Here is a 14,037-nt window from a genome sequence, read left to right as displayed (position 1 = left end):
GGAAGTGAGCTGTAGGGCCGCTGGCTTCTGGTCCCAGTCCACTAAGCAGTGATTTTATGGAAAGTGAAAGTGGCACTAGGGACCATACAGGAGATGCTGAGCATGTCTGATAATGTCCAAGGGCTCTTTTGAGTGTCTTGGGGTAACAAGAGGTTTATTTTAAAAAAATTGTGAGCACTTCCAGGGACTGCAAACATTGCTCATCAGTACAGAAAGTTGAGAGCACCAACTGAAAGGAATGTGAGCCACTCAGTAAATAGATGTCCAATAAGAGGCGTCAGAAAAGAATTTGCTGTAAAAAGCTTGGGTCATATATGTCTATTCAGAAGGGTAAGTGAGTATAGCATTGCTGCCTGAATTCCAAGATGCTGGAGCTTATGTAAAATATTGTCAGGCAATAATTATTACAAGTGAAGAAGTGGATGCAGCTGGGGATTTAGAGGGAGAAATTTTTCTGAATACCAGCTGCTAGAAACCACAGGAGGAGAGTGCTCTTGTGCTCAGGTCCTGCTTATTGGTTTCCCAGAGGCATTTGGTTGGCCACTGTGAGACCCGCATGCTAGACTAGGTGGGCCATTGGACTGGCCTAGCAGACTGCTCTTATAGGTATAAAACCAAATCGATCATTTTAGCCTTGTCACCGGTATCAAATTTAGCTTTCCATAAACATGCTAAACACAAGGAGTGACTTTAGGCATATTCACAGTGGCATGGCTATGAGAATTCCCTGGAGGATACCTTATCAGGCAAGCATTAAACACGTTCAGTCTTGAAAGGTGCAATATATCAGAGCTCAAAAGGAACAGCCGATTCTCAGTAAAAGAGGACAGTCTGTACAGGCAATGTGCAGCTGTGCAGCAAATGCCCACCCCTCTCCCAGAGCCCCAAGTGAGCAGATATTCTCAGTGAATGACCCAAACCAATTGGCAAAGAAACCTATCATGCCCAATTAATTAGTTCTAAAGTAACCATCAACAAACATGTAAATATAGTACAAAACAAGAAATTACAGGTCTCTAACACTTTACCTTTTGCACTGTTGTGCTGTTGATACTACAACGGTTCTTTTGAACTTGCAGGACTTCAGAAACCCCAATCAACATCCCATTTGTTGTTTCAACAAACTGGCCATTCAGGAGGACTTTGTTTACATATGCCTGCAGTAAGAAAGGATGGAAAGTAATGAAATCTAGGTATGCTCCGGAAAAGCACAATGGCTCCAACATTAATTTCTAATAGGGCATAGAATGAATAGTTTATCATGTTGTCCTGCCAGCATTATTAAGTCTTAGAAAAAAAAAAAAAAACATTCCAGAGGCAAAAGTACAATTCAGTAGCCCATGTGATCACACTGCAGGTACACAGCTAACCAAGAAGTCAGTCAGCTGCACTGATGAGCAAAGACCAATGTATTAATCGGGTCTACAATTCTTTCACAAAGGTCACTGAGAAAACTTTAGCAGGTAAACTGTGCTGCTTGTGACCAAGTGGTTTTAAGGATGCAGCCACAGTCCACGAGCAACCCCATCATTTGAAACATGTGACTGAATTAGTGGCTTCCTATAAAACCATACATTGTAGAATGGAAGCATAATTCACCTCTCATTCTCACCTGAGTAGTGTTTTTGTAAAACATCAGCCAGTATGAAAATCCTAGCATTGATGTTTTGTGAACTCCACTTTTCAGGTCGGTGGCCAACAGTTTAACTCCAAGAACAACATGGTATTGTACAGTGTCCATGTCCTAGAAAGCAAGGTGTACAGGAAACAAAATATTTGGTTATTTTAAATAAATGAACAAAAGCAGCGAGATAACAGCTGGAGATAGGTAAAGATAAGAAGCACATGCCATTGTGGTAATCAGTGATTCTGTTTGATAACCAGGCCTGTATATAGTAATGAATCTTTCACTGTTGCTTTGCTCCATCAAATATTTTACCTGGGCACCTTTATTACCATTATTTAATTAAAATGTTAATGTAGAGGAATCTACATTCCTCAGCTGAGTCACCCTCTTCACAACCTGAGAAGTAAGTACGTAGTTATTATTCTTATTACATAGGTTGTGGAACACTGGCAGAAACACAGCCCTTTGCCAAATCCATTCTGTGAATTTGGCGGGATTTAAAGCCAGATTCCTTACCAACAATGGAGCATACTGAGGTTCATAGAATACTTGTATACTGAAGGAGAATGCTAAAGCTATTCTCAACCAATAAATAAATGGGCAATGTTTTACAAGTGACTGGTTATTAGTGAGATATTAATTTGGATGGTTATTAAAATAACTCTGAAGAATTTCCAGCTTCTGTTTGATGAATTGCATCATTACGTCTATCTTGCTATATAATAATATATATATATATATAATTTTGCCTTAGATGTTTGAATGAGTTAGAGGTGCCTTGCAGGGTACGGAATTTCTAAATGGAAGACAAGTGTTATGCTAACCTGTGTATGAATGGCTTTACATGTGAATTTTTCACCTGCTCTGGAAAGTGTTAGTGAAGTGGAGCCATTTACAATGCATGCAGTAGGAAGTTCATGTGTAAAGAACATGAGATACAATATGCCACGCGACGGTCACCTCCAGACTGGATTATTGTAACTGGCTCTACGTGGGGCTACCCTTGAGACTGACCCAGGAACTCCAGCGGGTGCAGAATGCCGCGGCGAGACTCCTTATGGGGTCTTCGCTGCGAGATCACATTCATCCGGTACTATACCAGCTGCACTGGCTCCCGGTGGAGTACAGGATCAGGTTTAAGGTGCTGGTTTTAACCTTTAAAGCCCTATACGGCCTAGGACCCTCGTATCTATGGGACCGCGTCTCCTGGTATGTCCCACAGAGGAACTTACAGTCTGCAAATAAAAACATCTTGAAGATCCCAGGCCACAGAGAGGTTAGGCTGGCCTCAACTAGAGCCAGGGCCTTTTCAGCCGCGGCTCCAATCTGGTGGAACGCTCTGTCACAAGAGACCAGGGCCCTGCGGGACTTGACATCTTTCCGCAGGGCCTGCAAAACAGAGCTGTTCCACCAGGCCTTTGGTCAGGGCGCAGCCTGACCCCCCTCCTCTGGCAATCTCCACAGAATTTTGCCTATTGGTTGCCATAAATTTGATTTTAATTAATTTTTATAATGAAATGTTTTAGAATGTTGGATTATTTTGATTGTTGTTAGCCGCCCTGAGCCCAGCTTCGGCTGGGGAGGGCGGGATATAAATAAAATTTATTATTATTATTATTATTATTATTATGCCTTCCATTTAGAAATTTTGCAATGCATGAATCAGCCTTTACTCATTCATTCAAAGCATGACTTCACAAGGTAGTATACAAAATCTGATTCAGTGATGATGTGGCATTACCCCCAAAGAATAAGTACAGAGGCTTGTAAAAATAAGTAAATGCATGCATGCATACATACATACATACATAGTTCTTACCAGCTGTGTAATATTAGCATCTTGGCAATACTTCTCAATTGAACTATTTCCTGGGACAAAAATGGTGTATTTTTCAGATGACTCAATCTTTGCAATCAGATGGTATTGCTGAAAGTTTCAGAAGAATACAATTAACAAGCAAATGTGGTCAGCAAAGATTATAGAGAAAGCAAAAGAAAACGTGGGGGGAAACCAAACAACTCTGCCAATTATATGTTCAGATACATTTAGGAGAGTTTCAAGGTAAGATGATTTAGAGAAAGAAAGGCATGCTCTCTGTTTTTAATAGGGCCAAACAACACACTGTGCTTATTGTGCAACGTACGAGTAAATCCTAGATTTTCTTTAATTAACTCCAGGCATGGGGTGTCAGTCTTAGTACTGTGGTAAACAATGAGAGGAGGTTTATCCCTTTCCCCATCAGTCTCTGGACAAATTTTGGGGCTGCTGCATGGCTGTGGGTTAGAAAAAAATTGCATAGGCACAATGAGTTCTGCATTTCACAACAGTTTTCCACTGTTCCCTTACATAGATAAAGTAGTTAAACTGATGCCCTCCTAAAGTTGTGGACTACAACTCCCATCATCCCTGACCATTGGCCATGCTGATTGGGGCTGCTGGGAGTTGTAGACCATAACATCTGTAGGTCTCCATGTCAGCTCCCCCATTATAAACATTTGTGTTTTGAAGATGAGCAGGGGGAAAAGGAAACATTTTCCTAGTGTTTCATCAGATGCCCTTGGCAGTGACAGGATTACAACACTATTAGCCATCACTTTCTGGGTTTATCAAAATGTACTCCCTTCATTTCCTTTCACTTCCCCCCACCAAGACAATGCAGATTGTTTTAGAACTGGTCTTCCTCCTTACCCCAACAAAAGACACTTCCTGTATCTAGGCAGACTAGTACAACAATTAATGGGTTCAAATTATGCGTTTAAATGCAACACAGCTGACATACTCACCTCTAGCAGCTCCTTGAACCTACTGAAGGAGGGTGTCGCATTAAGTTGCTGCTGCAGACCTGGGGCTCTTGGAGGGATGTCATCCAAGGTGGGCAACAAAACCTGAGCAGAGGAAGACGTGAAAACAAAATGAGATTCAGTGGTGTAGTGCAGCACAAATATAGGGAGAGTACAGCTCTGGAAGTTTTTCCACAGCAAAAACTGTAGTATACTTCTCTTTTTTGTGTGCGTGTGGGGCAGGGGACAGGTTACCCTGGGAAACAATCCCATTGTTAGGTAGGCTAGGCTCAGAGATTCCTAGCTCCAGATCACCCATTTAACATCATGGCTGATCAGCGATGTGAGATCAGCTATCCCCAGTCAAAATCAAATGTTTTAATTGCCACACCAGTCTTCTGCCACCTCTTTAATAGGTATTATATGCTGGTTGGAAATGTTTGCTAAGTGTGTGGATCAATCTAAGGAGAAATATCAACCTTTAGAAGTCAATAAATAAACTCTGCAGCTTGGTTGCTATCTACCCAGTGAAACAGCTCTAGATAATCTCAGTATCGCTATGGCTTTGGGGCTGGTGCATTTCTGTTCAGACCTTATAAATCCTCTTAACCAGAAATAGAAAGAAACATGTCCAATGCAATCTGTCAATGTACCTTGTTGATGATATAAATAGTGCTGTTAATAGCAGGGATGTCACCCAAAACAATACTTGCATTCTGAATCGTTATAGCCTGGAAAGCAAGCAGAATCAAACTTCATAAATTTGCATTAGGCTGCCAAGAATTAATGGATAATGCATATTTACACAAAAGTGCTGCATCAGACACACACCTTAAATTGCGTACCATTTGTCTTGGAACACTCTAGTTCTGTTCCACAAAATCTACTCACTACCAGTACTGATGTTCTCTAACCATGGGATTTTATCCTTAGTTTCTGTGGGACCTCCTATCGCCTTTTAAAAAATACACAGAGAACTCTCCCCCCCCCCCACACACACCACAGTCAATCTCCCAGTCAATCTCCCAGTAGCAGAGGCTCACTTATTCTGCTTACCAATAACCCAGCTGCATACACACTATACATTTAAAGTACACTGAAAGCACATTATAATCCGTGTAATCCTGGGAATTGAACAACATGTCCCACCAGCCTAAACACACTACAATTCCAAGAAAGTAATGTGCTTTCAGTGCATGGTGTGTCTGCAGCCAGAGTAATGAAATATGTCCATATGTAGAACTTTACCAGCAGTCTCAAGCCCACGGTTGGCTACAGTTTAGCCACTCCTCCTCTAGACCAGAGACCTCAGTGTGTGGATTAGCCATACCTTCATGACTTCATCAAACCCTCTCATCAGATATTCTATCTGCTTAAAAGCATGAACAAAGGATGGCCTCACAACCACTACAGTGTGGGATTCGATGGAGCTGTGCCATTGGAAGTGGGTCTCAACTTAAAATGAACTTCATGTGGGGTAGAAAATAGATATAGATATTTCACCCATGTGGGGTTATTAATAATAGACTTGGATGGATCCCTAGATACAGGGCTTTTTTTCAGCTAGAACTCACCAGAACTCAGTTCTGGCACCTCTCAGGTGGGCACCATTATAAGCTAACAAGGGAGGCATTCATCCTGAGTTCTGATACCTTTTTCTAGAAAAATAGCACTGCCTAGATCCAAATACACTATCCAGTTAGGGAGTCCCAGCAGAGTTTAAAAGTCACAAAATGTGTAACCTTGGTAAAGTGATAGGAATATAGGCTGTCAGACCTTTTTAATATCTAGTTTAGTCCACTTACAGTACTTCCCAGTTTCTACCCCCTCATAATGAACAAGCCACAGCGTTTAGTGAGCTTAAATGCTTTACTTACAAACACCAAAGGTCAGATTCATGCGTTACTCCATGCAGCAGCAAGAAGAACATAGGTAGAAAATTCTTGGGTTACAAAATACAGAAATACTTTTGAGCATGCAGTCTGGGCTTGAAGCAGTCAAGCCCAAAAGTGTTGCCTGGTTGGTGTCACATGGTGGAAGAAAGTGAACGAAGGAAGCTTCATTTCCTTCTTCACTGGAGGTGATGGGGTGACCTGAGTCTAGGAATATCGTTCTATGGTCTTAACTGCTTCATGCATTAACTATCCCTATGCTTGCTAATTATATTTGACTGCAATTTCCCACACTTCATAGAACTAAACCTACAGTTTTAACTTTTGATGGTCACCCACATGACTAACCATGATTTAGACTGCAGGTCTAAATTCAGTACACCCATTCCAGTCTTAATTCCAACTGGGCTTTGGCAATGAAGTGGCCATGGTGTCTCTGACTGATGGCCTTTACTGAGAAAGAGAGAGATAATAGGAGGAGTGTGGCACTTTTACTCCTTACTCTTGCTCAGTCTCTTCCTCATCTAACCCTCATGTAAAATTATCTAAGGGCCAATCTGTAGGGTGTGTTATATAAATACTTTTAAAATGTTAAAATTATTTTTAGAAATCTCTTACCCCGCTGCTGTTGTTAATTTTCCACCTGATCCGTGGGCTAAGGGTGGGCAGCTCCTGGCCCACGTATTTCTTGAGTTGCTCAGTTGTGAAAGAACCCAGAAGGAAGTGGCCCCTGCAATTGAGTAAGGAAAGAGCATTCAGAATATTATTTCCTAGGGAGTTAATGGCCAGAAGAAACCTTTCAGTTCAACTAGGTTGCATTTCCCTATATTTCCCAGTTATTTTCTACCAGCAAACAAGCTTCGCCTCCTCTAAATATTTCAAGAGTTATGTTTGAGGTCTTTTCTTTCCATCTTAATCCAGGACATGAAAGGCCAAACTGTCTCCAGTGACTCATATCTCTTTTGCTGATTCTATAATCTATTGTCCACTTTGGAACAGTTTTACTTGCTTTATAATGGTAATGGTTTTATCTGTTTTTATAACTGTATACTGTAGTGTTGTAACCCATCCTTATGGGACGATGCCAAAGGGTGCATTAAGAAAGCTTATAAACAAACAAGTGAACAAACAGCTTCTCAGGTGAGCACTGAGAGCGTCCTTAATGGTAAGAGAGGCTCTGGCTATTCTTGTATGAAAAGCACTGTACACTATACAGTAATTGTGTGCTGTATGCAGGGGTCAAGATCCTTTGACCAATGGGCCAAACCTGATCCACCAGGGATCCTAATTTGTCCTACAAGGTTATTTCCCCTAAATCACACTTACCCATCAAATCTGTCCCACCATGGTTGGATATGCTACTTTTGCAAATATGGGGTGTGTTTTGTTTTGTTTAAGGATGCATATACACTTTTATTATCATCATCGCAGAAATTGTTCAATGTGTATGCCTACCAAGGTCCAGCTACAGCTGTGCTACCTGTCTTTGCTTCTTTGATATTCTGGACCTCGTGCTGGATGTGCACAGAGAGAGAACAGTGGGTGGGCAGGAGCACATACTGCTGCTGAATGCCATAAGCTCACTCATCTCACTTGTGAAATGTGCATATGCACACACCATTATATGCAGTGCCTGGGCAGCAATGAGACAGAAAGCGGGAAAATACAGCTCTATACATTTTTTAGCTCTGCCTCGTGATGTCCAAAAAGATCACTTGTGAATCACAGCTCTGATTTTCTCCATTAGCTAAAACCCTGCAAGTTGGGGACTACCAACCAGACTAGCTCATTTCACAAAAATTGTTGGTGAGGTGCAGTGTTCACATTTTGACTTATATCTTTTGATGTAGAGCACACAGAAACTTACTTTTTTAAAAAAGAAACTAAAAGTCTTGAGCCCCTGCTGACCTTGATCCCCCACCCCAAATCCAACCCTTTCTACCAGCCTGTTGGAGGCTCCCGTTCTGTAACTCTTGGAGCAATCGTAACTCTATTGCAACTCTGTGCCCCTGCCTGTGGTAATTTCTGACCATCTTAGATCAAGAGAATAGTCATATATAGGTAAGTATGTAAGCAAGCCCAAAGGGTCAACGGTACCTGACAAGTAATAATAGCATGTCTGGCTGTAGCCAGAAATCTTTTTCATCTTTGCTCAGGTTTTGGATAGCTTCTTTCACTGGTACCAAAACAGTCAGGTTAGTTCCTTCAGGGATGCTGAAGAGGGATTTCTTTTGTCCAAAGCAAAAAACAAAACAGAAACATGTATTATTGCTTTGTTAGCCTCCTTTGCCAATTTGAATGAAAAGATAAGGAAGAGATTATTTATTATCCAAATTGCCATCTCCCAACAAATTGATTCAACTTAGCCAAGGGTGGACACTTCCCAGAGCTACTAAAGCTATCTTTAATGCAACATCTTTAGCTATTTTAATGAAACTGTGCATATTCCAATAAAAGGGAAAGGGAAAGGGACCCCTGACCCTTAGGTCCAGTCGCGGATGACTCTGGGGTTGCGGCGCTCATCTCACTTTATTGGCCAAGGGAGCCGGTGTTCAGCTTCTGGGTCATGTGGCCAGCATGACTAAGCAGCTTCTGGTGAACCAGAGCAACACACAGAAATGCCGTTTACCTTCCTGCCAGAACAGTACCTATTTATCTACTTGCACTTTGACGTGCTTTTGAAATGCTAGGTTGACAGGAGCAAAGACCAAGCAACGGGAGCTGACCCCTTCACCGGGATTCGAGCCACCGACCTTCTGATAGGCAAGCCCTAGGCTCTGTGGTTTAGACCACAGCGCCACCCGCATCCTGCATATTCCAATAAGGTCTTAAAGCGGTAGTAGTATCTTTTCTGACTGACAACATGTTCTTCATATTCAATAGCAAAGGAGGGCAAAACTATGAAGCTCTATCCTCTTCTTTACGGAAATCAGTTTTGTAATAGTATGGACAGAAAAGAATGAACACAGGAGTCCAGGGCAGTGCCTATCCATAAGGCTGCCCCATCCTCATTAATGTATGTTGGCTGACTGACTACTCATCAGAAAAGTATGTTAAATGAAACACAGATGTTGCCCAGATCGTTTTCAAGTATCAAAATGTTTGGATGCCCCAAGCATCTTTCCTAATTATATGGCACATGCACTGACTGAGTCTTAGCCCGAAATAAACACCCAGTTTCTTTGTTTTGCACCTTGTTGTAAAATGCAAATAGAATACTTCTACCAGTTGGACAGTATGCTTAACCCCTCAGTAGTTTTAGGTTGTTATACAATTTCTCTCCCACCAGCAAACAAACTTAATTACTTTGTATATGTGCTGCCGAAGCGAGCACCAAACTTAATTACTTTGAACAGTAAACGTATTACCTTAATCCACCCATAGAAGTCAGAAAAGTGGTAATTCCTTACTAACTCCTTCAAAAAGAAAAGACAACAGATTTTTAAAAATAAAACAAATCAACAAACAAATGCAGCAGTGAGTAGGCACATGAAAAGGTATGCAGATAAAAGGTGGATGTTAAATTCAAGCATGAACCTTGATTAAGTGACAGGTCAAAAATGAATACAGGTGAATTTTGCCTATTGAATTTAGAATCCTGGTCCCTCAAGTCAAGGTTCCAATATCCTGATGTAAACAGGAACCAGCCAGGTGCCTGTGAAAAGCTTACAAGCTAGATGTCAGGAGGACACAGGAGCTGCAGTTCAAGTTTCCTCCTATCACTTTCTTCTCCTATCTCCCTTGAATGAAAGCACAGGTGAGCTGGGAGAGGAACAGAAACAGGAGCAGAGCATTAATAATCAGATGCCCAGAGTGGTTACATAAAGGGCAAGGTGTTGGAGCATTGGAGGAAGGGTGCCCAGAAATTTATGAATGGAAGGGAACAGACTCTGGAAGAGGTTAGAAAACAAGGCAAGGGATGTAGGAAGAAAACTGAAGTGGCTGTAAGTAGAAGCAAAGAGGAAAGATATTAATTCTGGAGGTAAAGTCCAACAAGAATTAAAGCCATCCAGAATTTAAAAGCTGCAGAAATAAAAACAATGAGTTTGGGAATTGCCCTCCTCCTCTTCTCCCCTCCTCTCAATGTCCTCCTTCTCCCCTGTTTCAACTCTATCATGCCCACGAAGGCCATTTTAAGCTCCCTCACAAAAACATATTTGCTACAGTTCCTGGGTTACAGTGGGAAATGTGGCGAGAGCAGTTAGTACATTGTCTTTGATAGGAAAGCTATTGGTAGAATATTATTCTTCCGTACAGCAACACTTGATATATTGTCTACTTTTCATCTTTTACTTGTGGGTATTACAACAAAACCAGAACAGAAGATTTAAGAACAGAAGTACTCAGCTGTTCATGTCTCTATGAAGCAGTACTCCAGGATTTCAGAGAGGGTTATTCCCAACCCAACCTGGAGAGGATAGGAATTGAATCTGGGACCTTCTGTTTGCAAAGCACGTCCACTGTCACTGAGCTAGATGGCCCTTACCATGTATGAATTCACTTTGCTTTCTCACCTCTTAGGATAAAATAGAATGTGTATTTTTACCTTCATTATATTTCCATAACATAGAACTCCATCTCCCATGTATCCATCAGAGCAACGGCAAACCTTCTCTCCAGTACTAAGAGACTGGCATGTAGCCTATTGGGTTTTTAAAAAGCAACAAAGCAAAACAACTCTCAGCAGGATAATTCTCTAATAAAAGAAACATGGTTCAGTGTTGTCCACACAGGAAGTTTGTGGTTAAGCAATGACATAAACCCTGGTCTCCTGTGACACAGGCTAGGGCTTTTGCTAAAATAAACATTTTCCATCTTCAGTGATCATGTGTTGGAGAAGCTTATTTTCTCTGTACACAAGCCTGACAATAAAAATATATATGATGTGCAAAGCACCTATTCCCAGCAGACACTGCATACTTAGCACAATCCATGAACCCCCACATATTCATGTGATGATGAAACACCTGAAACAGTTTTATGAGCAGCCGTCATGGTTCCATCAATTAAAAAGGGCAGCCCATTCATTTAGATGAAGGACCAAAATATCATGAAAGTGTTAAGTTGGTTCAGAATCTGGATTCCGCTCCGCACAAACAAGCATTCACCTTACATATGGGAGTACAACCTAAGTGCTTTTCTCCATTACTTTTGTTATTGCAAAAAGTCACATTTGGGGGAGGTGGAAACTGCCTGCTGTTTGAAAGCACCAAATCAAATTTAGTTATGCAACCTTAATTTGCCAGTATGTACCTGAATCCCACTGGAAAATAGTGACAGTTTTTTAATTGCCCACAGCTCACTCCCCCCCAGTTGTTAATAATAATAATAATAATAATAATAATAATAATAATAATAATAATATATTATACCTGAAGGAGCATCTCTACCCCCATTGTTCAGCCCGAACACTGAGGTCCAGAACCAAGGGCCTTCTGGCGGTTCCCTCACTGCGAGATGAGAGGTTACAGGGAACCAGGCAGAGGGCCTTCTCGGTAGTGGTAGGGAGGGCGTTCTACAGTGGTTCACCCTGTAGAACGCCCTCCCATCAGATGTCAAAGAAATAAACAACTATCTGACTTTTAGAAGACATCTGAACGCAACCCTGTTTAGGGAAGTTTTTAGTATTTGATGTTTTATTGTGTTTTTAATGTTCTGTTGGAAGCTGCCCACAGTGGTTGAGGAGGCCCAGCCAGATGGGCAGGGTATAAGTAATAAATAATAATAATAATAATTTTAAAAACTTTAAAACCTAATTTGGCCAGAAGCAGCTCTGGGACAAAGTAGAAGTGTGTGCATAAAAATCAGAAGCCTTTCTCAAACTACCATCACCTCTCAAAAACTACTGTTTGCTCCCATTTAGTACCCATCTTCAAAAAGCAGTTTTCACAAAGCAGCATTTCTTGGACTTTTCCAGTTTCTTACCAGTTCATGGCAGCCACCATTGTCCACAGAGCAAGGAGCAACAGGGTCACAGCTGTAACCATCACCATTGTAATTTCTCTTGCATATGCAACTGCTCTGAAAGCAGAAACAACAAGAACTATGGTTATCAATTGTTACTTAAATTTCTTCTCCAGAACATTGCTATTTTTTTAAAATAAAAAATGTCCCTTTTTAAAAGTCTCCTCAACAGCTCCTTGAAATATAGAAACAAAAATTGAATGCTGCTATGGGAATATTTGGCTAGCACTACACTGAACAAAACAATGTTGAGCATAACAAAGGTACACTGAGGTTGTTAAGTTCAGTGCACTTGCGTACAATTGTTCTTTGTTGGGTGACTGTAGTACAGATACTGCTAGATGCACAGAACCAGAAACACCCTGGAATTTCAGGAAGAATAAATCCTGCCAGTGAAAGCCCTGCAGAAGGACTGGATTGCACTAGTATCAAACAACCATCTTTTGGAGAAAGAGAGCAACAAAGACAATGGGAAAGACAGAGAGGAAAGAAAATATTTAAACAGACTACAATATACAAAGTGAGAGATGGGACCCAAATATTGCAGGCCTTGGTTATTATTGTTATTACTGTTATCATAACTTTTATTACCCTCCCTTCATTAGCAGGTGCCAGGGCAGATTACAATAATATAAATTTCAGAAATTAAAAACAGTTAGAGCAGATTACTGTCAGAGGCTGGGTCCACAGCTGCAAAGTTTGTAGACTAGTTTACATACAATCAAACCTATGTTATCTAGAATCAAACAAAATGCCCAGCTTCCAGGTTGACTGGACATCATATTATGGTTGTCCTAGGGCAAAAGTGATAGCTGCCCATAGAAAAAGGATTTTAGCATAGCTGTGAGTAGGCTGCAGCATATTAGCTACCAAAAGGGAAATAAAGGATAATGATAGCAGCGAAATCAATTTGTTCTAAGTCAGGTCTTGCTTCATGTGTATTTTTCTTTTAGAGATTTTAAATGGTTAAAGGTGCAATGTGGCTACACATAAATCAATGGAACACAAGTCCGCTCACCTCTCTTGGTGCAGCGGCATTGCTGGACGGAAGAGGCTTCACTGGGGCCCCGAAGGTGGAATTCATACGGCAGTGCCCTTCCTGATAGGTGGAGGAGGCATAAGCCCCCGCCGCCTATCAGGAGCCAGATCTTAGCCAGCACTTTGCATTGGCGAATGGGGATGCAGGCTGGCTATGCCTAGGGGGTGGAGCCGATGGAGCTGATGGTGGGCCTCGCTTGGATCTGCCCCTGGCAGTTGGGCATTGGGGCAATCCCTTGTTTTGGACAGAGGGGAGGTTGTAGTCCCCGCCTGCCCCTCCAAACGCTGGGGTATCCCGTTAAAGGGATCTGGGGGAAGTGGCCATATCCGCGTACCCAGGGGGGCCAAGCCCGAAGGCACTCCCCCAGATGGCAGTCCCTGCGGGGGGAGGGTCACCCTATTTGATATAAGTCTTAGGAACCCCCGCCTGGATTGACCACGCGTCAGTTCCAGTGGGCGGGCCGGAAGTATTTCTATTGCCCCATGCCCAAGCCAAACCTCTTTCATCTGTATTCAATAAAGTTGTGGCCTGTTTTTACCCAAAACCCAGTGTTATTGGTCTCTTATTTATATGGGTTGGGGTATGGGAAGTCCGATGCCTTGTCCTGCAAGTCTTCTGAATGCAATGCAGTGCTGTATTCAGCACTGGGCAGGAGTCTGAGCTGGAGAGGTCTATACACATAGGTCTTTGTGGCTTGTAACTAAAGTGTGGATTTCAGAGGCTAAGCCAGAAGC

General features: G+C 41.8%; 1 protein-coding gene across 3 annotated transcripts in view; it reads right to left on the bottom strand.

The window, feature by feature from the left end:
• The window catches only part of STAB1 (stabilin 1), a 93,090-nt gene that overhangs the window by 39,797 nt on the left and 39,256 nt on the right, over positions 1-14,037 (bottom strand). For all 3 annotated transcript variants that reach the window (XM_081851618.1, XM_081851617.1, XM_081851619.1), the window contains 10 exons: positions 12,226-12,321; positions 10,847-10,942; positions 9,669-9,716; positions 8,398-8,528; positions 6,919-7,030; positions 5,062-5,139; positions 4,412-4,513; positions 3,447-3,554; positions 1,613-1,744; positions 1,029-1,157 (listed from right to left, as the gene is read on the bottom strand). In XM_081851618.1, coding sequence (XP_081707744.1) covers positions 1,029-1,157; positions 1,613-1,744; positions 3,447-3,554; positions 4,412-4,513; positions 5,062-5,139; positions 6,919-7,030; positions 8,398-8,528; positions 9,669-9,716; positions 10,847-10,942; positions 12,226-12,321 — 1,032 coding nt within the window. The remainder of the gene's footprint in view (positions 1-1,028; positions 1,158-1,612; positions 1,745-3,446; positions 3,555-4,411; positions 4,514-5,061; positions 5,140-6,918; positions 7,031-8,397; positions 8,529-9,668; positions 9,717-10,846; positions 10,943-12,225; positions 12,322-14,037) is intronic.

This window comes from Podarcis erhardii, assembly GCF_964252035.2.
Source record: "Podarcis erhardii genome assembly, chromosome: 2".
Taxonomy (NCBI): domain Eukaryota; kingdom Metazoa; phylum Chordata; class Lepidosauria; order Squamata; family Lacertidae; genus Podarcis; species Podarcis erhardii.
Note: the sequence above shows the minus strand (reverse complement) of the source record. Positions and strands in the feature narration are given on the sequence as shown.